Here is a 27,782-nt window from a genome sequence, read left to right on the forward strand (position 1 = left end):
TACACTCAGCTACAAAATGGAATGAAATTCTGACACCTGCTCAACATGGATGAATCTTGAGGACATTATGCTAAGTGAAATAAGCCAGTCACAAAACGACAAATATTGTAAGATTCTACTTATATGAGGTACCTAGACTAGGCAAATACAGGGACAGACAAAGGAATAAAGTTATATAAGGTACCTAGACTAGGCAAATTCATAGAGACAGACAGTGGAATAAAGGTTACCAGAGGCTGAGGGGAAAGTGGAGTGGGAGTTATTGTTTAGCTGGTAGAGTTCCTATTTGTGGTAACAAAAAAGTCTGGAAAATAAATAGCGGTGATGGTTACAAAACAATGTGAATGTACTTAATGGCACTGAACTGTATATTTAAAAATAATTAAAATAGACCAGCTGGGCATGGCTCAGGGGTTGAGCATCAAACTAGGATCCAAGAAATTGTGGTTCAATTCCCAGTCAGGGCTCATGCCCGGGTTGCAGGCTCGATCCCCAGTCGGGGGCATGCAGGAGGCAGCCGATCAATGACAATTCATCATTGATGTTTCAATTCTCTCTCTCCCTCTCCCTTCTTCTCTCTGAAATCAATAAAGATATATTTTTTAAAAAAATGGTTAAGATAGTAAATTTTATATTATGTATACTTACCACAATAAAAAATAAATAACTGGAGAGTCCTATATCTATTAAAGGAACTGACTCTGCAGTTAAAAACCTTTCCATTAAAAAAAAAAAAAAACAACAACCTCCAGGCCCAGAGTGAATTCTACTAAACATTTAAATGATATCTATTCTAAACAAACTTTCCAAGAAATTTAAGAGTAATGAATATTTCCTCAGTCATTCTATGAGTTCTACATTACTCTGATACCAAAACCAAAGACATTACAATTAAAGAAAACTCCAGACTAATATTCCTCATGAACATAAGATGAAAACCCTAAACAAAATTTTATAACTACATATAAATATGTATAAAATATTTATAAAAGAGCAACACATCAAACCAAGTGGGGTTATATCAGAAATGAAAGGCTGACTTAATACTGAAAAAAATCAATGTGAACTTGACTACTACATTAAACTAAAAAGGAACTTCACATGATCATCTTAACAGATGCAGAAAATGAAATAAACAAAATTCAACATACATTCCTGATAAAAACCTTTTGGCAAACTAGAAAACAGAAGGGAAATTCTTCAACCTGATAAAGAGTGTCTATGAAAAACATAGAGTTAACATCACACTTAATGGTAAAGACTGAACATTTTCCCCTTAATATCAGGAATGAAAAAGAAAAATGTCACTCATCACTTCTATTCAACATTGTACTGAACATTTTTAGTGAGGGCAAGAAGAGAAGAAATAAAAGGCATTCAGACTTGAAAGGAAGAATGCAGAAATCCAATGGAATCTACAGAGTAGTTTAAAAAAAAACAAAAAAAACCCAACAACTCCTAGCACTAATAAGCAAGTTTAGCAAGGTTGGAGGATATAAAAATAAGCATTTTTTTTTTAAATCAACTTTATTTCTATATATTAGTCATGAACAAAGGGAAACTGAAAAATAATTTAAATACCATTTTACATAAAAATCTATGAAATACTTAGGGCTGAATTTAACGAAAGATACAAAAAACCTAAAACAAAACACTCAAGAGAAACTTTAAAAGATGTAAATAAATGGAGAGATATCACTTGCTCGGTAATCATAAGATTCAATGTTGTTAAGAGGTCAATTCTCCCCAAACGGATCTAAAATTGATTCAAAATAAACCACAGGCCTACTATAACACATGAAAGTGTAAAACTTCTAGACAAAAGTATAGAAGGAAAATCATGGCAACCTTCTGTTAGCCAAAAAGACACAACACTGAAATCATCTATAAAAGAAAAAATCGGTGAACTAGATTTCATCAAAATAAAAAACTTCTACTGTTAAGAAAATAACAAGAGGAGCCACAGGCTTGGAGGAGAATATTTGCAAAGCATGAATCATCTAATAAGGGACTTATATACAGAATATATAAAAAACTTTCAAAATTCAACAATGAAAAAAGAAAAAATCCAATTAAATAAACAAAGGATTTGAAAGAAACACTTAGGACACACACACACACACACAACACACACGTGAGTGTATGGTATATAAGCACATTAAAAGATGCTCAACCTCACCGGTCATTAGAGAATGTAAATTAAACCATGAGATACCAATACACACTTACTAGAATGGTTAAAATTTAAAAGTACAGGGGTGGGCAAAGCAGGTTTACAGTTGTGAGTATGTGAAACACAGTTTATTATTGCATTACCTTCCATATGAATGACTGAAAACCTACTTTTGCCAACCCCTGTACAATAGGTGAAGATGTGAAAGAACAGGAACTTTCATATAACGTTAGTCAGAATAGTTAAAATAATACTTCATTTAAAAATGGCCAAACTGTTTTCCAAAGTTAAACATGCATTTACCATATAATCCAGCAATTCCATTACTGAGTATTTACTCTAGAAAAATAAAAATTAATATTCATATAAAGTCCTGTACCTGAAAGTTTATAACTGGTCTATTCATAATCACCCAAAACTGAAAATAACCCAAATGTCTTACAATGAGAGAATGGATAAACCAACCCTGAAACATCCATACAATGAAATACAACTCAGCAATAAAACAGAACAACTGACATGCAACTGGTTGTGGCTCAAAGGCATTAGGCTAAGTGAAAACACTCAGTCTGAAAAGGTGATATACTATATTATTCCATTTATAGGACATTCTCAGAAAGACAAAACTCTACCCGTAAGAACTGACCAGTGGTTGCCAGGGGCTAGAAGAGGAGAAAAGTGTAACTAACAAGGGACAGCAGTAGATATTCTGGGGGATGACACAATTGTATGGCATCCCAATTGTGGTAAAAATATAACCATATACATTTTTTATAATACATGTTAAAATGCAAATAACTGTATACTCCCAAAAAGTCAATTTCACTGCTATCAACTCATATGCTAAAAACAGGTCAAAAATATTTTCTGAAAGAATAAATTATCAGATAACATGCATTGTAAATTTCTGTTTCTTTCCAGTTTAAGATTTACTTTGTTGAGAAGTCCAAAACTGATTTTGTAAAATTATTCCATGGGCTTTTAAAGTAATGAATTATTTTGGATCTATCTAATTATGAAAGAGAGATAACAAATCTACTAATATAACTGTATTTTAATCAAATTCTTCTCTTATGTATGGACAAATTTTGCTTTTATATAGCTTCTATGTTTGCTGCTTATTTGTTCATGAATGTTATAACTGCTTTGTTAATTAATGGAACCTTTTGTGATTACATAATACCCTATTTTATTCTGCCCAGTGCATTAACCTTAAATTCTACCCTGACATATTATATCACCACCTCTACTTTGGATTGTTTGCTTTTGACTGGCTCATCCCTTTACTTTCAATCTTTCCTTATTTAAGTGCTCAACTCCACCTGACATTAGATTAGGAGAATCTGACCCATGCACATTTAATTAACTGATATATTTAATTTGACTGCTTCTCTCTTATGTTTAGCATTTTTGACATTCTGCTCAAATCTGTGCTGGATCCTTCTTATTGTTGAGTTGTTTTTGCTGTGATATGATTAAAAGAATACCAAGTTAGAAATGAAGAGGCTGGCAACTTTTACTAAAGTCTAGATAGGTAAGAGTTTAACCCCTTTAAGACAATTTCCCCTTTCTTACTAAAGAATATAAAAATTCCTGCTTTACCTTCTTTTTCACTGTTTTTTTCTTTGGGGGGATGATTAGAGGACAGCAGGGAAGGAGGGTATCAAAAGAGATACTATAAAAGCTCTAAGGATCCAATAGAGAACAAGATTATGAAAACCTAGATCCCAAAATCTGAGCTTACAAACAATTCTAAGTATTAACAATAAAATGTGATAAGTGCTCTGATACCCCAGAGGACCGTAAAAATTGTTTCAAGAGTTGAGAGGGAGGCCCTACCGGGTAGCTCAGTTGTTTAGTTACGTCCTGATACACCAAGGTTGTGTGGTCAGGGCACATATAAGAATCAACCAACGAATGCATAAATAATTGGAACAACAAATCCATGTTTCTCTCCCTCCCTCTCTCTTTTCCTCCCTCTCTTCCTCTTTCTAAAATCAATAAATAAATTTAAAACAGAGTTGAGGAGTGGGAGCTGGGCAGGTGAGAAAAGATGTAGAAAACCTTATAAAGATTAGAATCTGGGAAATAAAGAATAACCTTGGAGACCAGGGCTTTTGTGTGGTGACTAATTAAACAGGGATGCCTAATGGTTTTATGGCATATAGCAAAAGCAAGACAAAAAATTTTGGAGGAGTCCTGGCCAGGTAGCTCAGCCGGTTAGAGCATTGTCCCAATACTCCAAAGTTGCGGGTTCGATCCTAGGTCTGGGCACGTACAAGAATCAACCAATGAATGCATAAATAAGTGAAACAATAAATTAATGTTTGTTTCTCTCTCTTGTGCCCTCTCTCTCTTTTCTTTCATCTCTCTCTAAAATCAATAAATAAAAATTAAAAAATAAAAAAATTTGGAGGAAGGTCTTATCAAGCTGAATGCAAGGCCCCTACTTGAGTCCTACTGAAGGACATGAGGCTGGCAGAGGGTGGGTGGTCATACTCCAAATGGGAATCATTATCCAATAAATAAGAAATAAAGCAAAAAAAGGGGGCCTGGAAATTAAGAAACACATTCCTAATTAAAGATTTCAAATGCTCAAACTGAAAATTAAAACTATCTAGGGAACAATGAAAAAGAAACACACTATACCATGACCTATGGAACACAGTAAAACTTGTTCCTAAGACTACACCTCTATTAAAGAATAAGACTAAAAATAAGAAAAGTTAATACTTATCTTAAGAAACAAAATAAAGCAAAAGAAAAGTCAAAAGGAAAGGAAAAAAATAAAGCAATTCCTCAAACAAGAAAATACATTCTTTAGAAAGAGATGGACAACAAAAATATACCAAAATACACAAGTTTAAAAATGAGAGAGGAACATAAGCACATATAATGAAGAGTTTAAAAGAATACTGTGTGCCTGGCCGGGCGTAGCTCAGCAGTTGAGTGCCGACCTGGGGTCTGGGGGGTCGCAGGTCAACTCCCAGTTGGGGTACATGCCTGGGTTGCAGGTTCAGTGCCCAGTTGGAGGCATGCTGGAGGCAGCCGATTGATGACGGCTCCCTCATCATTGACGTTTCTGTCTCTCTCTCTCTTCCTCTCTCTGAAATCAATAAGGATATAGTTATAAAAAAAAAAAAAAATACTATGTGCAACTAACTTAAGAGATAACTAACTGTACTTCCCAGTTACACTCCCAAGACTTTCTTAAGAAATAGAAACTTGAAGAGGTTGGAATGGTAAAGAAAAGAACAGGATCAGGTTGACTCACAGGTGAAAGGTAACCTTTAAAGAACAGATAGTGTTCCAATAGTATTTAAGCAAATAAAGACAACTTAAAAAGATGAAAAGCTCCTTCACTTTATAAACCATTTAATACCAAATCCTGATTTTTTAAAAAATATCAAGAGTGCATCTTATGTATAAAAATAGATGTAAAAATTCTAAATTAAATATCAGTCAATAGAATCCAGAAATATGTCAAGCAATAAATGAAGACTTATCTAGGAAAGCAAGGACATTTCAGTATAAAAGTCTATTAACCATTAATCAATGCTGAAAAGGCAAATGGAAAAAAAAATCACAACCTTTCCTAATAAAAACTCTAAGTAAAATAGAAAAAAGAAACTACTTAAATACGATGAAGTATTTGCCATTTGCCATTATTCTAAATGAAGAAATGCTAGTTTTTTTATTGCTTTATTCCAATAAAAATGTTTAACTGAATGAAATTGAATATATTTTTCTTTGAATTATCACATACTTCCAAGTATTTTAACAAACTTGTTATAGCATTAAACAAATATAAACACCATTCTCTACTTTAATCAAATCATCTTTTGTTAGGTAAGCCCAAACTATAAGATAACTAACTGTGGATGGAACAGATTTGGTCTCTGCCTTTAGAAGTCTAACACAGGTAACATGAGGGCATAATCATGGGTATTTTTTAAAAGCTTACCAAGGGCATGACAAGAATCAATGATGTAAGTCAAATAAACAAAATTTGTCTTAACTTTAGTTAAAACGCATCAACCATCAAAAAAAATTTTCACATATTTTAACAATTATGCCTTACAAAAAGTTCAAGAAAGAACTGGTTTTAAATTTTCTAATTTTTATTTGAAATAAGTTTTACTTAAAGCACTCTTTTTATATTCAAATTAGCTGCTTTCTTTTATATTCAAAGATTACCTAAATTTTAAAAAAAAAACACTGGAACATGAAGCAATTTTTGCCTATTTAATCAGATTATATAAAACTGGTGCAACTAATTTCTACAGGGATCTAATCTACATCTTAAATTTCAACTAATTCTATCTCCACAGCTGATTAAGTACCATTTTATGACATTGCAGTAACAAAAAAATAAATATTCTCCTCCCAAACACTGTCACGTAACAAACAAAAAACCTAGTCAAAATATTCTTGCAATTGTATTTTTATGTAAGAAATATTATCTGGAACTATATCATTAAATATTTGTTGTGTTTCATTATTTTTCTTCTGAGACTCAAACATGCGTATATGCTGGTTCTCCTTTTCTGATTTCTGTATCTATCATTTTCTCTGTAATTTTTTTAACATTTTGATTCATTTTGGTAAATTTTACCTACTTTGTCTATTTCTAGCTTCTGTATTCTTTATTGGGTTTTCCAAGTCTCTACTGGTCCTTGTAATCCTTCCAATTTCACCATTTCAGTGATGGTTTTATTTTCTTATTTTTCTTTTCGCTCAATAAGCTTACATTGCATTTTTTTCATGTAGTCACACTCTCTCTTCCCTGGCTTCTTATATCACTGCTTTGTGCTGTTGGCACTAAATACTTCCATTAAAGTTTTAAAATTCACAGCAAAATGCTTTGTCATAATTTTTATCTTCTTTACAGCAATATTTTTTCTGGTATTCTTTTTTTTTAGTCCTTACCGAAGGTATGTTTTTATTGATCTTAGAGAGAGAGAAAGAGAGAGTAACACTGAGGTGAGTGAGAGAGAAACATCAATCGGTTGCCTCCAGTACGCGCCCCCACTGGGGACTGTACCCAAACCTAGGTATGTGCCCTGACTGGGAATCGAACCCACAATCTTTTAGTGTACGGAACAATGCTCCAACTGACTGAGCCACCTTGGCCAGGGCTGATGAGTCTTCTTCATCTGTCCTTTGCTTTTCTGTTCCTTTCTTTCTTTTTGATTCTTAAATGGTGGAAGTGGCCTTGAGCTGGATCCCTTCTGATTTTTCATCTTTGAAGGATGTGAGGTTTTCCTGGACAAGCTATTAACAGGAGAGTCATGCAGAAAGCCAAAGGGGCTCAAGTTCTGGACCAGCTAAACTTTTTCTTGATTCAGGATTTACATGAAAATCATTTAGTTTTTTACTTCTCACCAGCCAATGAAGATAGGCAGCCTGAAGTTTTTCACAATACAAAGGTACCTCAAAATAGTCACAGACAAATCAAAAGTAGCTTATTTGTGCAACTCTGTTTGGCGTCATCTCCCCAAATTTTCAGAATCAAACCAGGTGCAGGGAAACTCCTGCCATTAACTCAAGAAACCCATTTTGCTTTTGCAAACAAGGGATTTGGGTTTTGCATCTCAGGCTGGGCCTCTCAACTTCATGAAGCAGTCTCACTAGCACTGATCTCTGCAGCTGATGTATCTTCTCTCCACTTCTCACATGCAGCCTGCTTAACCTCCACTGCTTTTGGCAGCCATTCCACCTATTCTGCAGCCTGGGGTTTTAGCTGTCTTATAGTTTAGTGGATTGGGGTTTGAGTTTGAGTTTTTCCCTCTCTTTGTTATTATTAGCTAACTGCCAGAAAACTAAAGAAATGCCAAATTTATAGTACCATTCTCAAACCGTAAATCCAACAAATATCTTAAAAGAATATTTTCTACAAGACAAATTTAAGTGTCTTACCATATTACTGAAAGATAAAGGCATGCTTTCCTTACTGTTTTACTGTAAGGTAAAATACTAATTTTCCAAAAAACATTAATTTTCACAAGGCCATTAACAATTGAGCTGTTTATTTTATAAACTCACATGTATGCTGGTTATAACCTAAGGCTGAAAATAATCTGATGCCTAAATGTAAAAGATACTTTTCAGACCCAGGATCTATTTGGGGAACAAATTTATGTATATTCTTATCAGTATGCCATAATCTAAATATTTGTTTTTAAAACAAACAAAGCCTTTTTAGTAATAACGGCAAAAACATGATCTGTCATTCTGCAAGTCCCCAGATTCCATTTGAGTTTGAAATGAAGATGGATAGCTTTCTATTATATATAAGATCATTGCCTTACTAAAATTTTAGTTCTAGGCAAGTTTATTTTCCTGCCAGTTATTATTATTCCACTCCTTGCTATCCATTATCAGGAATATTCTGAGCAAAATGAAGTTTTACTACTAACTAATTTTTTAAAGGAGTAAATAATATACCGAAGCCAAATTAAAATGGGTTTTGAATTACTAGTGTTTTAAATGATTCCCTTTCATACACATAAGAATAAATTTATCAGTGTTTACATGTCATACAAAACCTAAAAATGCCTGATATAATTTATTAGAACATTTAGAGGCACTATGAGTTCACGTTGACAGAAACAAAGAAAAGCTCTTCCTTGTAAGTAAACATACAGTACCATATATTCCAGCTATTTCACTATTAGCTATGTATCTAAGAGTAATGAAAGCATATGGCCATACAAAGACTTGTAAAGTGTATTCACAGCAGCTTTATTGGTAATAGTCAAGAAATAGGAACAATTGTCTATTAATAGATGAATGGATAAACACTGTGCTATATCCATATGATGGAACACTACTCAGCAATTAAAAGAATGAAATAGTGATACATAAAACCAACATGGAATAATCTGAAAATAATTATGTTGAATGAAACCTGCCAGTCAAAACAAAGTATATATACTATGACTACATTTTCTAAATAAAATGTTAGAAAATGTAAGTAATCTATAGTGAAAAGAAGCTACTGAGTGGTTTCCTGGGGATGACAATGGCTCAAGGAGAGAAGACAATAAGAAATTTCCAAGGGAAACAATGAAACTTTTGAGGATAACAGATATATTTATTATCTCGATTCTGATGATAGTTTTATGAATATGTACATATGTAAAAACATCAAATTTTATACTTTAAATATATGCAGTTTAGTGTATGTCAATTATACCTTAATAAAAGTGAAAAAAAGTTGTCTTGAAAAGAAAAAGAAATGTAGACAGAATAATCACCATCTAACAACCACTATAGCTAGAATGCCAGGATAACATTTTACAGTAGAGAAACCTGGCATATATCACCTTAAGGAACCAAAGTCCCATAATCAGTAATGGTACAAATATACACCATTCTCTGAGAAGCATTTTTGTGCAATTCCTGCCCCAAATGCATTACCTGAGGACACAACAGACAAATGCAAATGAAGGATATTCTACAAAATAAATGACCTGTATATACAGTAAAACCTTGATATAATGGACTAATTCAAAACAAGGGGGTGTAAGTTAAAGCCGAAAGTCCATTATATAATAGTTTTGCCAAATGTGTATGTTAAAAAATTGACAAATTAGTTCACCTGTTTTTACTTAAATAGACATATTTAATTAAAATTAAGTATGCATGAAAAGTTTAATTTCACAGAAAACTTTTCTATATGTATTACTGTAAGTCTAAATTTATACTGAATAGGTCTAGTAAATGCATGTATTCACCAATCACCTCAAGCAAACAAATGCACACGGCTGGGGCGTGGCTTAGCATATGTCAGAACATCGGCCTGCAGGTGTTAAAACTGCTGCAGAAAGTCTGGACAGATGACAACAGAACCAATTGTCACGTGTGCTGCAGTGTAATCATGTGTTAATCATTCGAGGAACACTGTTTACTAGCGGTGACTGTTGGATTTATATATGTAAACTATAGTTGTAGATATGTAATATTTATTTATGTCAGCAAAATTACTAGTTTTTTCCAACATATGGCCTATTCACTAAAATTTGTTAAAAATAACTGTGAGTTAATAACAAAAAAGCCCTATTGATTTAATTATAATCAAATCTTGGTTAATCACATTTTAAAATTAACAGGATGTTAATTTTCTTAGGACATATGGACCAGAAATTTTACCCGTTAAATTCAAAGTCCATTAAATCAAAGTCCAAAATTGAGGGTTTACTGTACTCTTGGCTCATGCTGCAGGCTTTCCTAAAATTCTCAAAGGTCCACAAACCCCAAACAAGCAGCATCTGGCCTCGGAATGCCCCATATCTTTTGCTAAACGGCCCCCCAGGCCCAGCAGTAGTGGCAGCAAGCCTTGGTTCACAGCTTAGCCACTCCTGGGAACTCCAAGCCCAACAAAAGTAGCAGCCATCTGCAGACTGCTTTATAGCTCAGGCTGGGTAGCCCAGGACAGAGCACAGGTGGTGGCTGACCCTAGCCTGCAAATCCCAAGAGGACTCAGAGCCAGTATACCTGGTAGACAGCTTCAGACCACTCCATAGCACCACCCAACCACCTTCACGAGTAACACGGTCAAGAGGCAGACTCATCAGGCACCAGCATTCTGCTGAAGCTAGTCCTGCTCTATGGGGGAAGCCTCTGCAGAGCAGCTTCTCCAAAATAGTCATGGCTGATCTTCATCGCCAATTGGCCTAGGGGTCAATCTCTCCCACTAAGGTGGCAACAGCCATAAAGGCTCAACTACAAGAGGAGGGCGCATATAACCCACAGGGGCGGGGGGGGGGGGGAGGCTGCACCTGTAGGGCCCAGCTTGGGTGGGAGGGAAGGCTACACCACTGGGCCCCACCTACTACGTAAAGGCCACTCTACCAAGACTGGGAAGCATAGCAGCTCATCCTAATACATAGGAACAGAGAGACAGCCAATATAAAAAGATAAGAAGCATGTCTAGGATGAAAGATTAGAGCAAAGCTCCAGGAAAAAACTGAACAAAATGGAAACAAGCAATCTACCAGATGCAGAGTTCGAAACACTGGTTATACGGATGCTCAATGAACTTAGGAGAAGAGTAAATAAACCTGGTGAGAATTTTAACAAAGAGACAGAAAACATAAAAATGGAAATAGAAAACATAGAAAGAACCAGTCAGAAATGAAGAACACAATAACTGAAAAGAAGACTACATTACAGGAAATCAGCAGTGGAGTAGAGGAAGCAAAGGATCAAATTAGAGATTTGGAAGATAAAAAAACAGAAAACACCCAATCAGAACTCCAAAAGAAAAAAGAATTTAAAAAAATGAGGATGTGTATGGAGCCCCTAGGACAGCTTCAAACATACCAACATTCGTATGGGGTACCAGAAAAAGAAGAGAAAGAGCAAGGAATTGAAAACCTATGCGAAAAAATAATGATGGAAAACTCCTCTAACCTGGAGAAGGAAATAGACACACAAGTACAGGCAGCGCAGAGTCCCAAACAAGATGAACACAAAGAGGCCGACACCAAGAAACATCATCATTAAAATGCCAAAGGTTAAAGACAAAGAGAGGATCTTAAAAGTAGCAAGAGAAAGGCAGTTAATTACCTACAAGGGAGTTCCCATAAGACTGTCAGCTATTTCTCAGCAGAAATTGTGCAGGCCAGAAGGGACAGGCACAAAATATTCAAAGTGATAAAATGCAAGGACCTACAACCAAGATTACCCAAGCAAGGCTATCATTTAGAATAGAAAGACAAAGAGCTTCCTAGACAAGAAAAAGCTAAAGGAGTTTGTCACCACCAAACCAGTACTGTGTTAAAGGGTCTTCTTTAAAGAGAAAAAAGATTAAAATATGAATAATAAAATGGCAATAAATACATATCTATCAATGATTACTTCAAATGCAAATGATTTAAATGCTTCAATCAAAAGTCATATGGTGGCTGAAGGGATAACAAAACAAGACCCAAACATATACTGTCTACCAGAGACTCACTTCAGATTGAAAGACACTCTGAAAGTAAAGGGATAGGAACAGGTAGGTATTTCATGAAAATGGAAACAAAACACTTGGGTAGCAATACTTATTACAGACAAAACAGACTTTAAAAAAAAGGCTATATAACAAGAGACAAGGAAGAACCCATCAATTCCACTCCTGGATATCTATCCAAAGAAACCCAAAACACTAATTCAAAAAGATAGATGCATCCACATGTTCACTGCAGCATTATTTACAATAACCAAGATAAGGAAGCAACCTAAGTATCCATCAATAGATGAATGGATAAAGACAAAGTGGTGCATATATACAATGAAATATAACTCAGCTATAAAAAAATAATAAAATTTTGCCATCTGCAACAACTCAGATGGACCTAGAGGCTATTGTGCTGAGCAAAATAAGTCAGACAGAGAAAGACAAATGTCATATGATTTCACTTATATGTGGAACCTAAAAAAAATAATAATAAATGAGCAAGCAGAACAGAAACAGGCTCATAGATACAGAGAACATTTAGAAGGTTGCTAGAAGGGAGGGGTACAGAGGGCATAGGTGGAAAAGGTGAAGGGATTAAGAAGCACAAATTGGAAGTTACAGAATAGTCACTAGGATGTAAAGTACAGTATAGGGAATACAGTCAATAATATTATAGTAACTATTTATGATGTCAGATGGGTACTAGATCTAGTGGGGTGATCACTTTATAAGTTATATAGATGTCTAATCACTGGGTTGTATACCTGAAACTAATAATATCGTATGTCAACTGCAATTGAAAAATAAAAAATTATTTTAAAAAAATGTCAAAGCCATGAAAGATAAAGATTGAAGAACTATTTGGGTTAAAAGAGATTAAAGAGAAATGACAACTAAATTCAATGTGTGATCCTGGACCAGAAACAATTCTTTTCTTTTACTATATAAAACATTAATGGGATAATTGATGAAATGAGTGTGTATACTGAATTGTATCTATCTTCATATAGGAAATACATGATAAAGTATTTAAAAGTTAAAAGCATCAGATCTGCAATTTACTCTCAAACAATTTGGGAAAAGACAAGAATACTATTTGTATGCAGAGAGGGAATGATAAAGCAAATGTAATAAATATTAACATTTGGGAAATTTGAGTAAGATATACAGGAATTCTTTGTACTATTTTTATAACTTTTCTCTATATATGAAATTATTTAAAAATAAATATAAACAGACCCACAATAAGTGAAAACAAATGAAGTCAGTTAAGAGAAACTATTTTCCCTAACAATGCTAGAGTCATCTTTATACTACATTCTACTCATTAGATCATGAAATTTTAGAACTGGAAGAAAAATGTATTCTCTCTCACCAAAACTTCTCAATTTACAGATGAAGGCAATGAAGTTAAATGCCTTGTTCAAGATCACAGCTAGTTCAAGGCAGAGCCCAGACTACTATCTTGCTCTGACTCAGCTCTTTCAACTAAGACAAGCTATCTCTTGCTATCTTTATACTGTTGTCTACTCCCTAAACATATGATACCAAAATATTTAACTCTATCTTCTCATATATTCTAAAAAGCTCGTGTGACAAACCACTCTCAGGCAATCTAAATTTCATTTTAAAAAGGCGTTCAGGTATCAATGTTCCTAACAATCTTTAATAACTAATACTGATAAGTATGTTGAGTTCAGAATTTATGCCAGATACTGTTAGCATATGCTAAAAATACAAAATTAACACATTCTACTGTAAGGTGGCACGGTTAGGTCCACGATGATAGAGACCAAGTTTGTATTATTCATCATTATAACCCCACCTCTTAGGATAATGCCTAGCATACAATAATATTCAGATAAATGGCTGCTGCTGAATAAAAGACAAGGCACAGTAGAGGAAAGAAACTGTGTTTGCAGATAACCATAATATCCACAGTGTTAACAAAGTGCTATGAGACAACAGACTAGGAAGTTATTTTTGCTTGGTGAGATTTACAAAGGCTTCAGAAATTTAATGACATCAAGTTAAGCTTTGAAAGACAAATAAGATTTCAAAAGACATAGAAGCACTGGAGTGGGTAAGGGGCATTAAATAAAACAGCCTGAAGGCAAGAAAATATTTGGCATTTCTATTGAATTTTTAAACATAGGCTTACCGATTGTTGCTGCAAGTTCTGGATCAAAAGTATCATCTGTGAACCTCAAGAGCAGGCTAAAAGAGATGTTAAAAAAACAGATTAAAATTTTGACTTTTCTTCCTAATCATCTGATAAGTGTGTTCATGGTTCTTATATTTTGTCACGAATAGATGCACATAAGAATAGCTGATGTAGATCTGCTCCCAAAATATTGCCTCATTGCAGGTATAAACAGATAAATTAAATTATGGGAAAGGCAATTAAAGAATCCCAAGAACAAAGTAGTTCGTACTTGAAAACATACTCCCCATGCTTCCCTACACAATTCCCTAAGTGTGAAAAGGTTTGTTTGTTTATTTTAGCCTTGTGGTATGTCCTTCTGAGAAAATGATATAGCAACATGTCATGCTTTAACTGACATGGACAAAAGGGAGAAAAATAAGTCTCTCAGAATATAACAAATTAATTTTTTTTTTAAATCTGATGTGTCATCCACTCTGAACTTAAGTAAAAACAAAAAGGTGTGAATGTCTAGCATTTTATAACACATACTTGACTACTACCTAAGTGGGATAAAAGGATATACTACTAAAAAGTGAGGGCAGACAGGTCACATAATGTCTAGAGTATGTATGTATACAGTGCAGGGTGTGTGAAATCAAGTAGGCAATAGGGAGCTAAAGAGAGGAATGGCAAGAACTGCTTTACATTTTGAAAAGTTATGCCAGCAAAAAAAATGTAGAAAAATCAACAGGAGACAACTGCAATGGTTATGGTAAGAGATTAACAAAGGATTAAACCAAGGAAATGGTAAAGAAACTAAAACGGAAGGGGTGAAATGAAAGCAAAACATACCAGAGTTGAAGAATATTTTAAGATTTTACATCTCCTAGGATTATTTTATTTAATATGAGGCCAAAAGGTCAGTCATTAGAAGCTCTTCAAAAATAAAACCTAAGCTTTTGTTAGAGCCCTAGATTAATACAATTAATCAATCTTCCCTCATGTTACCTCCTTAAGACAAGACTGTTCTATTGACCTGCTTGCATTAATAAAGTCAAGGCAATAGATATCAGATGTCTGAGTTGTACAAAAATATTTCTATAGCCTGCAATTACTGATGTTAAAGATTTTTTTTTTTTGTCCACAGAGTATAATGCAAAACACAGTGGCCTCCTGAGAATTTCCAAACCAGTATCACTGATTGTATTTGAAGGATTAACTGTCCCTTTTTGATTTTGCATTCTTGTGTTTACCAAAAAAAACAGTACCACAAAAGCAAAGTAAAACATTAGAGTCAAATTGTAGATTTTTCTAGTTAACACTGAAATACCACTTGACTATAACTATTTTTACTTACTTTCAACATGAGTTAGGTGAAAGCATTAATTAAGAATCTTAAAATACTTACAAAAATTTTCTTCTCTCTGCAACATTTTACTTTAATAAAAGTGAAAATGTCACTAAAATTTTCAGTCATCCATAATTTAAGATTGAAAAGATATGCATCTATACCTGGTCACCACAGAAAATATCATTACAAAAACAAAGGTTAACATAACCTCATAGAGCAGCAGTAGAAGTAATAATAACTAAATAATAATAAAATAATAACAATGGTATTGGCTATTATTTAGTGATCACAGACAATGTGCCAGACACTGAGCCAGGGGTTTTTCTTACATAATTGCTAATCCTTACAATAACCCTTGTCGTCAATGATACTTTATCAGAAAAGGCAGGGAATCAGTATGGTGTAAAGCATCAAATTTTAATACAGGCTCTTCATATAAATCAGCAGATCTTAGCCAGGGATATACTGGTAGCTCAAAATGCATCCAAAATTATATGCGTGCATTCTTCTAGGCAGAGAGTCCATCTCTCTATTAGGTTTTTAAAGGAATCTACAACCTGAAAATGATTAAGAACCAATGCTCTAAGGGATGTATGTTTAAGCTTTCATATTTTCAAAGACAAAGGAGCAAAATACTCTCCACGCGGAGCTAAAGATGGAAAGAGTAACTACCACCATTCCACTAAGAGGAGATCAAATTTATAATAAACAGTGTGACTGTAACTAACCTGCATTTCTTAACTTACAAGTGAAATTAGCCAAAAAAGAATGGGGATACAAGGGTCATAAGAGGGACAACAACTTAGATAATACAAGAGATAATTTAGATAATTTTAGGGAAAATATCTTCTAGTTTCTGAAATACTTTGCAACTTCTTTATTTCACCCTAGCTAGCTACAGAATCAAAGAATCTTATACATTTAACATTAAATACGGTTTGGGAGATTTCTATTCCAACCTCATTTTTCAAGTGAAGAAATGAAAGCCTAGAGTATTCAAGTATCATACACAAGGTTACAACAAGTGGCAGCTCTAGTTTAATAATCCTGATCTGGCTGCTAACATACATGTTCATTACACTCCAAGAGTCTGAAATAAACTAGAAAAATAACCCACTAATTTGAATTAGCTAAGATATTTTTGTTGATAAACCTGAAGAACACAAGACTTGTGGAAAACCTAAAAACATCATGATGCCAGAGTAATAAATCCTGAGCAACTGAAAAAAGTGATATAAGAGATATGTCATCTGTTGGAGTCAGGTTTTTACATTTTATTTCCAGAACTTTTATTAATGTTTATTAAATTTATATACTATTATATAAATTTCTCTGTACATTTTAATTACTTATCCCATACCTTACTGTATATAAGTGCTTGATCATAGCAAAAAAAGTTTTGCTAATCATAGCATTTTTCAAAAATGTAATCTCCAACCTAGGTTGGCAAGGAAAATCATAATACAGTTCAGTACTGTGGCGTGAAAAACAAATTACACATAGTTCCCTTTGCATGGTTTAAAGTCAAGCATTCTTTAAAAAATTATTTCATATCTTTTCAAAGTTCTAATAATAAAAGAAAATTCTTATACAAATAACACTACTATCTTGCTATAGTTATTGAACTGAGTGGAAAAGATCTGAAAAGTAAAGTCAAGATATTAATACATAGACAAAACAAAACAAAACAAAATACACACACACACATATCACACCACACCACACCATACCACGCCCACTGTTGTTTTAGCAGGACCAGTTTCTGTTTAGAAAAATCACAATACCTTGTTCCCACTCCCCCCCAAAAAATATATCCTTTGTTGTGCAATGATTTCTCAACAACACAAATGATATCTTACTTCCACCATCTCTAAAGAAACAGAAATGTACTATAGGTTAGAACAAGCCTTTAAGATTGTACTAACTCACCTTAAAAAACATAGGCTCCTATTTTAGTACAGTAATTTATTCTTATCCAAAAAAGGTAAGTGTTGTTTTCCATATTACATTACATATACAATAATGTATATCTAGCTAGAAAAATAAGCAAGCTTTCTCCCTAAATGCAATCCTTCCTTGAAAGAGATAGTTAAAAGTGTTCAAATTTTGCAGGGAGCAGTTGAAAACTCACCACAAAGCACTGAGAAATATTTTGGAGCGGATTAGATCCTAGTAAGTTTGTATGAGAGATGGGAACTAAGGAAGCCAATAATTACATTTAACAGATTTTACTCTAGAGGAAGTATAACAATTATGTAAACACTGTACCCCCAGTTAACCTTCCAGAAAATTTTAACATAGCTTAACTAGTCATCCATCCAACACATTTAGAAGAGCCAACCAACCATGTATTGGAATGAACCACATGAAATGACATTCTTCCATTACTGACTTCAAAATCAGCAATTTCAGAGGTCTTAACTTAAATAAGAGTCATATCTCAAGAAAAAAAGAGAAAGGCCACAAGGCTATGGAATTCCTATTAAGACAATGTTCAATATATTAACTAACTTTTTAACCCTCAAACATAATCGATGGTAAGCATAAAAATTATTATTTTCAGCCATCTAAGTAACACACACAAGCACACACACCGCACTATTTGGTTAGCCCATAGTGCTTCACTAATTTATTCCTTCTTATGTACAAATCCCTTATTCCAATATACACAGAGTACATTAAATAAGGAAAACTATGAAAATGTTTTTTCATATTTTAAAAATATATAAAATTTCAGAATGTACTACAGAATAAGAGGTCAAACTTAGGTATTTAAAAAAGACTTTATGAAGTAACTTGAAAGATAAGTTTATCAGGAGATATAGCTAACATGTGAAATTGCTTACAGCTTCTGGTGACTATTGTTTAAAGATCTAGGCACCCTAGAGTATAACCCACTCATAATCAGATGGCAAGGATAACTTCACCCACAGAACTTTGTTCTAAGACCTGACTGAAATCACTATCTTCTTGTAACACCCACCCAGCTCCACGTCTTATACTCAACTCTAACAACTGTCAATGTTATTTCCCTCAAGAAAGTGTCAAGAAAGAAAATGCACAACACTAAATTGTTCGTCTACCTCTATGATGTGGCAGAATGAGAAGTAACAATTACCCTTTATTTTCAAAGGTGGCCCACCGCTTAAGCTCTATCATCTTACACCAAAGGGATTTATTCAAGTAGTCAAAAGACCAATGAGCTCTTTCACAGCTGGCTCATTAAAAAAAAAAAAAAAAAAAAAACATAAAAGAGGCGGCAACGGGGTGTTCCCAAAATAGGCCACAAATGTGACCTAAGGTGTCACGAAACTTCCTGCGAAGAACAATACGTATTTCGACAAAGCCCAACAGAACTCCCAAAAGAGTCGAGTTACAATGCTTAACTCGAGGGGTGACAGGCAGCCTGAACTCGAGGGGCCTAGACAGGGCGTTGCGCTCGGCCGGGCTCGGGCCTAAACTCGGCCGGACTTGGGCCTAAACCCGCCCGCCACGCCCTGTGCTCCGTGGCAGCTAACCGGCGGCCGGCTGGAGGCCTTCGGGATTGTTTTTTTCTTGGTAGGACAGGAGGGAAAGCGAGCCAGAGAACTCGGGCCTGGCAGAGGCCCTGAACCAGGCTAGCGCGGGGCGCAGGGGGCGCAGGACCGTGAGCGTCCGAGAGGCCCGGCAGGGCGCGAGCGGAGCCGGCGCCAGCCCGGCCCGCGCCCGGCCGCCGCTGGTTACCGGTCCCGTCGCGGCCACCGAGAGAGAAAGGGCCCCGCCGCCCGAGCCACGGCCCGCAGGGCCGCCTTACCTAGACTTGCCCACGCCACTCTCGCCGATGATGAGGATCTTCAGGGTGGTCAGCACGTCCTCGTCCATCCTGACGCTCGTCGGCTCCGAGCCCCGCCGCCCCTGTGTGGCTCTCAACCCTTCACCAGGGAGACCTCCCGGTACACCCGCACTGCTCCGCGGCTGCCACCTTCTTTTCACAGCGGGTAATTAGATTACCCAAGCACTATTTCCTCCTTCAGGTAGTTCTGCGTCTGCGCAAACCTAAAAGCCCAGGCGACTCTCGCGCAAGCGCAGATGAGGGGGAGCCGCGCACGGTTTCACCTACTGCGCAGGCTCTTCCTCCTGCCCAACCATAACCTAACGGCTTCCCCGCGCACCGGAGACGGCGCTGAGCTGGGGGAGTGCAACGCGCTGTGTAAAAGTTCAGCAGCTGCTCTTAACGGTTGCATTGCGGTAAGCTTTGTAGTTGAAGGCAGATTATTTTAAATTTAGGGCCCAATTCCACCGTGTAACCGCTTTATATTACCTAGCCTTCTGAGCCTGTTTCCTGTCTCACAGTCAACGCAATAATATTTCTTAGAATAATACCGGCTTGTTAGAATCGTTATGAAGATTAAGTAAATTAATTTGTGAAAGCACTTTGTAAACTCTCGTGCTCTTTAATAGGTGTGAATGGGTATTATTCACTTCGTGGCATATCCAACATTAGATTGAAGAGTACCCTTTCTGCCTCAGTTCACCTTGAAAGGGAGATGTGTATTCCAGGTACATCAGGTGCCTAAAACTTCAGGTGGTTACACTTCAAAGCAGCTGTTACTCTCCGTAAGAACTGCTACACCATAACTGCAGGAATTGTATGTCTCTTGAATGCTTTGTCTCCTCCACTAAGTTGTAAATCTTAGTAAAGGTACCAAACTTCATACATAATACCTAGCAAAATGTCTGGTAACATGACAGACACTAAATAAAAATTAGTTCTTGGGTTTTATCTTCTTATACCGGCAGCTACTGCCAAATACAATAGATATTTGATTAAAGAATACATATTAATAAAGATCAGGGTAAATTAAGGAATTAATTTTTAAATGCCTGGAGGAGCTCTTTCACCAGAAGTCCGGAAGGCTCCTTCACCTCCTTCAGGTCTTTGCTCAAAGGTTGTCTTCTCAAGGAGGACTTCCCTGCCCACACTACTGAAATTTACAAATCCCCTATGCATTATTTTTCTGCATAGCACTTACCATCCTCTGATATATTAGATAGTTTACTACTTTATTTATTCATTGTTTTATCTTCCCCCAAAAGAAGGAAAGCTTCATGAAAGCAAAGATTTTTGTCTGTTTGGTTTGTTTTAGCCTCTGTGTCTAGAGTAGTTCCTGGCATATAATATGTGCTGAATAAATTTGTCGAAGGAATTCAGTGAACAAATGTTCTAGAGTCCATTCCTAACTTTTAAGATGATGTAAAACAGACAACCTCAACGTCTCATAAAATAGTTCTTGAAAACTCAGTCAAGTCTATCCAGGCTATAACATCAGGAGCTATTTGTGAGGTTTGTGGTATTGTTATGCTCTTCCACTCTAGGGCAGTAATTCTAAAAGTGTAGTCCCTAGGTCCCTAGAGCTCCGTTTCAGGAGACCCCCATGATCAAACTATTTTCATAATTATTCAAGGTGTTATTTACTTTTTTCACTCTTGTTCTCTGATGTTACAGTGGAATTTTTCACAAATCATGACAGCAAAACAGATTGAAGGCAGAACCAGATATGAGAATTCAGCTATTTTCTGTTAAGCTGGCTATTAAAGAGATTTGCAAAAATGTAAAATAATACCACTCTTCTCACAAATTATTTTGTTTTAAAATAATTATTTTCATAAACACATAAATCAACTAATAATAGGTTTATTTTTAAAATAGATTAATACATATATTAAAATTTTTCTTAGTTTTAATTTCTGAATAAATATTAATAGTATAGCCACATAATCAGCTCTTTAAAGTCCTCAATAATTTATAAGAGTATACAATAATAATACCAGAAAGTTTGAGAACTATTGTATGGTACTATTCACAACAAGATTAAAAAGTTAAAACTAAAAATTTAAAAACCAGGCCTGGATTTATTGATGCTGCACGGAATGTGATGGACCTACTTTGGCAACACTGTATTCTCATAGGTTTTTCTCCTACTTCTTGGCCACTTCTCAGTTTTTTGTGAGATCCTCTTGCTCATCTTTTTGTTGTTGTTGTTTTTAATCCACACCCAAGGATTTGGGGTTTTTTTTATTGATTTTTAGAGAGAGGGAAAGGGGGGAGAGAGAGAGGTGAGAGAGGAACATCCATTGGTTGCCTCTCATAAGAGCCCCGACCAGGGATTGAACCCTCAACCTCGGTATATGCCCTGCCCGAGAATCGAACCCACACCTTTTTGATGTTCAGGATGACGCTTCAACCGGTTAAGCCACCAGGCCAGGGCCTTCTTGCTCATCTTGTAAACATTTTGTTCTTTGGTTTTAGTTTGGTTCTATTTTCTTACTCTGCACACATGTTGTCTTTTTGGACTTATGTGATTTCCTCATCCCACATAATTTGAGGAGTCCCAAAGTTACATTTCTGGTGGAGATTTCTCTCCTGAGCTTTCAGGCCAACATACACAGCTTCCAAACATCTCCACATGGGTATGCCTAGGTGGAGAATGCCAAGTGAAACATGACTGACCCTGAATTTCCCCTCTATACTCGGGTTTTTTCCCCCGCCTTCCTTGTTAAGGAATGACTAACACCCATGTAACTTCCTCTCCCTCATTCTCACACCCAAACATTGAGTCCTCACAGTTCTACTCCTTAAGCATCCCTGAAATGTACCCCCTTTTTTCCATCTCTACCACCACTGCTATGGTCAGGTCATCATCATCTTTTTATAGTAGGATTACCTATTGTATCAGCTGCCCAGCTGGCCTTCTTGCGTCCATTTTTTCTCTCCCTTCAGAGCAGTCTGCAGCCAAAATGGTTTCTTAAGACGCAAACCTGGTTGAGTCATCCCCCCTTTGATATGCTGCTCATTGCCCTTACTAGTCTTTATTTTATCATTAAACCATGATTATCCCTCTAACCTCACCTCTTGATATCCCTAGCCTTGCACTCTGTCTTCTGGCCAAATTAAATTCCTTTTATCTTCTAAATGAACCATGCTTTACTTGTCTCCAGGACCTTGAATGTGCTGTCCCACTGCCTGAAGCACTCTTCTTTACTCCATCCTCCCCCATCCATGTGCAAACGCACACGCTTTTGCTTGGGCAACTCCTACTCATCTTCCATGGCCCAGCTTTTTTTTTTTTTTAATTTACTTTTAAAATAATCTTTATCATTGAAAGTATTACAGATGTCCCGTTTTCCCCCATCAATCCCCTCAACCCCTCATCTGCCCCCCACCCAGGCTTTCTCCACACTACTGTCTGTGTCCCTGGGTTATGCATAAGTGCATATAAGTTCTTTGATTAATCTCTCCTCACTCACTCCCCCACCCCTGCCTTCCCTCTGAGATCCCTCAGTCTGTACAATGCTTCTATGTCTCTGGATCTCTCTTGTTCATCAGTTTATTTTGTTCATTATATTCAACATATGAGGGAGATCATGTGATACTTCTCTTTCCCTGACTGGCTTATTTTGTTTAGCATAGTACACACCAGGCCCATCCATGCTGTCCCAAAGGACAAGAGATCCTTCTTTTTTACAGCTGCATAGTATTCCAAGGTGTAAAAGTACCACTGTTTTTTTATCCACTCATCTACTGATAGGCTCTAGGGCTGTTTCCAGATCTTAGCTATTGTAAGTTGCTCAGCTATGAACATAGGGGTGCATAAGTTCTTTGTGATTGGTGTTTGGGTTTTCTTAGTAGTGGGATTCCTAGAAGTGGGATCACTGGGAAAATGGCAGTTCCATATTTAATTTCTTGAGGGCACTCCATACTGTCTTCCATAGTGGCTGCACCAGTCTGCCTTCCCACCAGCAGTGTACTAGGGTTCCCTTTTCTCCGCATCCTTGCCGGCACTTGTCATTTGTTGATTTGTTGATGGCAGCCATTCTGACCTGTGTGAGGTGATATCTGATTGTTATTTTAATTTGCATCTCTCTGATGATTAGTGACTTTGAGCATTTTCATATGTCTCTTGGTCATCTGTATGTCTATTTAGGTCCTTTGCCTATTTTTTAATGGAATTGTTTGCCTTCCTTTTGTTAAGTTGTATGAGTTCCTTATATATTTTGGATATTAGCCCCTTATCAGATGTATCATTGGCAAATATGTTCTCCCATAAGTGGACTCCTTTTGTGTTGTTGACGGTTTCTTTTGCTGTGCTGAAGCTTGTAATTTTGATGTAGTCCCATTAGTTTGTTTTCTCCTTTGTTTCTTTTGCCCAAGGAGATGTATCAGCAAATATACTGCTATGAGAGATGTGTGAGATTTTGGTGCCTAGGTTTTCTTCTAGGATTTTTATGGTTTCAGGACTTACATTTAAATTTTTTATCCATTTTGAGTATATTCTTTAATTTTTTTGATATGTCTCTATTGAGTTCAGAGAGAGGAAGGGAGAGGGAGAAAGAGAGATAGAAACATCAATGATGAGTCATTGATCGGCTACCTCCTGCACACCCCCTGCTGGGGATCGAATCTGGAACCCAAGCATGTGCCCTGACTGGGAACTGAACCTTGATCTCCTAGATCATAGATCGATGCTCAGCTGCTGAGACACACCAGCCAAGCAAATTTATTTTTGTGTATAGTGTAAGTTGGTGGTCTAGTTTCATTTTTTGCATGTACCTGTCCAATTTTCCCAACACCATTTATTGAAGAAGCTGTCTTTACTCCATTGTATGCTCTTGCCTCCTTTGTCAAATATTAAATGAGCATAATGACTTGAGTCGATTTCTGGGTTGTCTGTTCTGTTCATTGATCTATATGCCTGTTCTTGTGCCAGTACTACGCTGTTGTTGTTTTAAAATATATTTTTATTGATTTCAAAGAGAGAGGAAGAGATAGGGATAAAAACATCAATGATGAGAAAGATAAGCTGCCTCCTGCATGCCCCCTGCTGGGGATCAAGCCCGAAACCCCAGTATGTGCCCTGACCAGGAATAAAACCAGAATCTCCTGGATCATAGGTATATCCTCAACAGCTGAGCCATGCTGGCCGAGCAAGTACCAGGCTCTTTTGATTACAGTGACTTTATAATATAACTAGATTATCTGGTATTGTGACTCCTCAAACGTTGTTCTTTTTCAAGATTGTTGTGCTATTCAAGGTCTTTTTTGGTTCCATATAAATTTTTGGAGTATTTGTTCTAGATCTGTGAAATATGCTGTTGTTATTTTAATACGGATTGCATTGAATCTATAGGTTGCTTTGGGTAGTACGGACCTTTTAATGATGCTAATTCTTCCAATCCATGAACATGGCATATTCTTCCCCTTGTTTATATCTCCCTCTATCTCTTTTTGCAGTGTCCTCTTGTTTTCCTAGTACAGGTCTTTTACCTCCTTAGTTAAGTTTATTCCCAAGTATCTTAATTTTTTGTTGCAATGGTAAATAGGATTGTTTTTTAGTTTTTCTTTCTGAGAGTTCATTATTGGTGTATAAAAATGCCATTGATTTCTGGGTGTTAATTTTGTATTCTGCTACCTTGCCAAATTCATTTATTAAATCTTGTAGTTTTTTGGTGGAGTCTTTAGGATTTGGTGGAGTCTTTATGTACAATGTCATGTCATCTGCAAATAATGACAGTTTTACTTCCTACTTTCCACTTTGGATGCTGTTTATGTTTTCTTCTTGTCTGATCACTGTGGCTAGGACTTCCAATACTCTGTTGAATAAGAGTGGTGAAAGCAGACATCCCTGTCTTGTTCCTGTTCTTTGGGGAAATGCTTTTAGTTTTTGCCGACTGAGTATGATGTTGCCTGTAGGTGTGCCATATATGGCCTATATTATATTGAGATATGATCCTTCTATTCCAGCTTTGCTGAGAGTTTTTATAAAAAATGGGTATTGGATTTTTTCAAATGCTTTCTCTTTATCTATTGATATGATCATGTGATTTTTGTCTTTCAGTTTGTTTATGTGATGTATCACATTTATTGATCTGAAAATATTGTACCAGCCTTGCACTCTGGAATAAATCGCACTTGGTCATGATGTATGATCCTTTTAATATATTGTTGATCCTATTTGCTAATATTTTGTTGAGGATTTTAGCATCTATGTTCATCAGGGATATTGGCCTGTAATTCTCTTTTTTTGTAGTGTCTTTATCTAGTTTTGGAATTAGGATAATGCTCGTCTGATAAAAAGAGCTTGGAAGTGTTCCTTCTTCTTATATTTTTTGGAATAGTTTGAGGAGGATACATATTAGTTCTTTGAATGCTAAGTAACACTCCCCTGTGAAGCCGTTTGGACAAGGGGTTTTGTTTGCTGACTGTGTTTTCTAATACTGCTTCAGTTTCATCAGCAGTTATTGGCCCACACAGGTTCTCTGATTCTTCCTGACTCAACTTTGGAAGGCTGTATTTTTCTAAGAATTTGTCCATTTCATCCACATTGTCCAGCTTGTTGGCATATAGTTGTTCATAGTATTTTCTTATAATCCTTTGTTTTTCTGTGGTGTCAGTTGTTACATCACCTCTTTCCTTTCTGATTTTATTTATTTGGGTCATCTCTTTTTGTTCCTTGATGCACCTGGCTAAAGGTTCATCCATCTTGTTTATCTTTTCAAAGAATCAGCTCTTGGTTTCATTGATCTTTTGTATTGTATGTTGTTGTTTTCTCTCTATGTCATTTATTTCCACTCTGATCTTTATTATTGCCTTTCTTTTACTTACGCTGGGCTTTTCTTGTTGTTACCTTCTAAGTCTTTAAGTTCTAGGGTTAGATGGTTTATTAATTTTTTCTTATTTTTTGAGCCTGTATTGCTATGAATTTCCCTCTCAGGACTGCTTTTGCTCTGTCCCATAGATTTGGGTATGTTGTGTGTTCATTTTCATTTGTTTCCAGGAAATTTTTTATCCCCCTCCTTGATCTCATTGGTAACCCATTCATTGTTTAATAACATGTTACTTAGCCTCCATGTGTTTGAATGTTTTTGAGTGTTTTTACTGTTGCTGAATTTTAATTTCATGCCACTGTGGTTCAAGAAGGTGCTTGATATGATTTCAGTCTTCTTGAACTTGTAGAGACTTGCTTTGTGTCCTAACATGTTGTCTATCTTTGAGAATGTCCCATGTGCACTTGAAAATAACGTATATTCTGCAGCTTTGGGATGAAATATTCTTTAAATGTCAATTAAATCCATCTGATTTAGGGTAATTTATGGTCATTTTTTCCTTGTTGATTTTTTTTCTGGAAGTTCTATCCAGAGAAGTCAGTGGGGTATTAAAGTTGCCTACTATGACTGTGTTGTTGTCCATCTCTCCCTTAAGGTCCTCCAGAAGGTTTTTTTTTATATATTTAGGTGCTCTTATATTGAGTGCATATATGTTTACCAGGGTTATATCTTCTTGTTGGATCAATCCCTTTAGTATTATGTAGTGACCTTTATTGTCTCTTGCTATGGCCTTCAGTTTGAAGTTTGTTTTGTCAGATACGAGTATTGCAACCCCAGCTTTTTTTTGTTTGTTTCTATTCTAGTAGAAAATTTTTTCCAGCCTTTCACTATCATCCTGTGTGAATCTTTTGTTCTGAGGTGGGTGTCTTGTATACAGCATATATATGTCATGTTTTCTTATCTATTCAGCTACCCTCTGTCTGGTGTTTGAACATTTAATCCATTTACATTTAAAGTTATTATTGATAGGTACTTATTTATTGCCATTTTAATTCTTTATGCCTATGTTTCTTTCTCTCTATATTTCCACTTCTTATTACAGCAGTACCTTTAGCATTTTTTTGCAATGCTTCTTTGCTGGTGATAAACTCCTTTAGCCTTTTTCGTCTGGAAAGCTCTTTATTCCGCCATCTATTTTGAATGATAGCCTTGCTGGATAGAGTAGTCTTGGTTTCAGATCCTTGCTTTTCATTACCTTGAATACTTTATGCCATTCCCTTCTGGTGTGTAGAGTTTCTGATGAGAAATCAGCTTGATGGGTTTATGGAAGCTCCTTTGTAGGCAGCAGCTTGCTTTTCTCTTGCTGCCTTTAAGATTCTCTCTTTGTCTTGAATTTTTGGAATTTTAATTATGATGTGTCTGGTCATGGGCCTCTTTGCATTTTTCTTGCCTGGGATTCTCTGTGTTTCTTGAACTTGTGTGACTTTTTTCTTCACCAGATTAGGGAATTTTTATGCCATTATTTCTTTGAACAGGTTCTCTATCCCTTGGTCACTCTCTTCCCCTTCTGGTACTGCTG

At 36.0% G+C, this 27,782-nt stretch overlaps 1 protein-coding gene and 1 long non-coding RNA gene across 3 annotated transcripts in view; one reads left to right on the forward strand and one right to left on the reverse strand.

The window, feature by feature from the left end:
* RAB18 (RAB18, member RAS oncogene family) overlaps positions 1-19,685 on the reverse strand; it is a 37,953-nt gene extending 18,268 nt beyond the window's left edge. The window contains exons 1-2 of one of the 2 annotated variants that reach the window (XM_081123194.1): positions 19,413-19,685; positions 14,284-14,339 (exon numbers count right to left, since the gene is read on the reverse strand). In XM_081123194.1, coding sequence (XP_080979320.1) covers positions 14,284-14,339; positions 19,413-19,480 — 124 coding nt within the window. In that variant the 5' untranslated portion in view covers positions 19,481-19,685. The remainder of the gene's footprint in view (positions 1-14,283; positions 14,340-19,412) is intronic. The other variant, XM_081123195.1, reaches the window with a different exon arrangement.
* LOC308549970 overlaps positions 19,684-27,782 on the forward strand; it is a 42,712-nt gene continuing 34,613 nt past the window's right edge. The window contains exon 1 of the long non-coding RNA XR_013997823.1: positions 19,684-19,846. This is a non-coding gene — a long non-coding RNA (uncharacterized lncRNA). The remainder of the gene's footprint in view (positions 19,847-27,782) is intronic.

This window comes from Miniopterus schreibersii, assembly GCF_964146895.1.
Source record: "Miniopterus schreibersii genome assembly, chromosome: 1".
Classification (NCBI taxonomy): domain Eukaryota; kingdom Metazoa; phylum Chordata; class Mammalia; order Chiroptera; family Miniopteridae; genus Miniopterus; species Miniopterus schreibersii.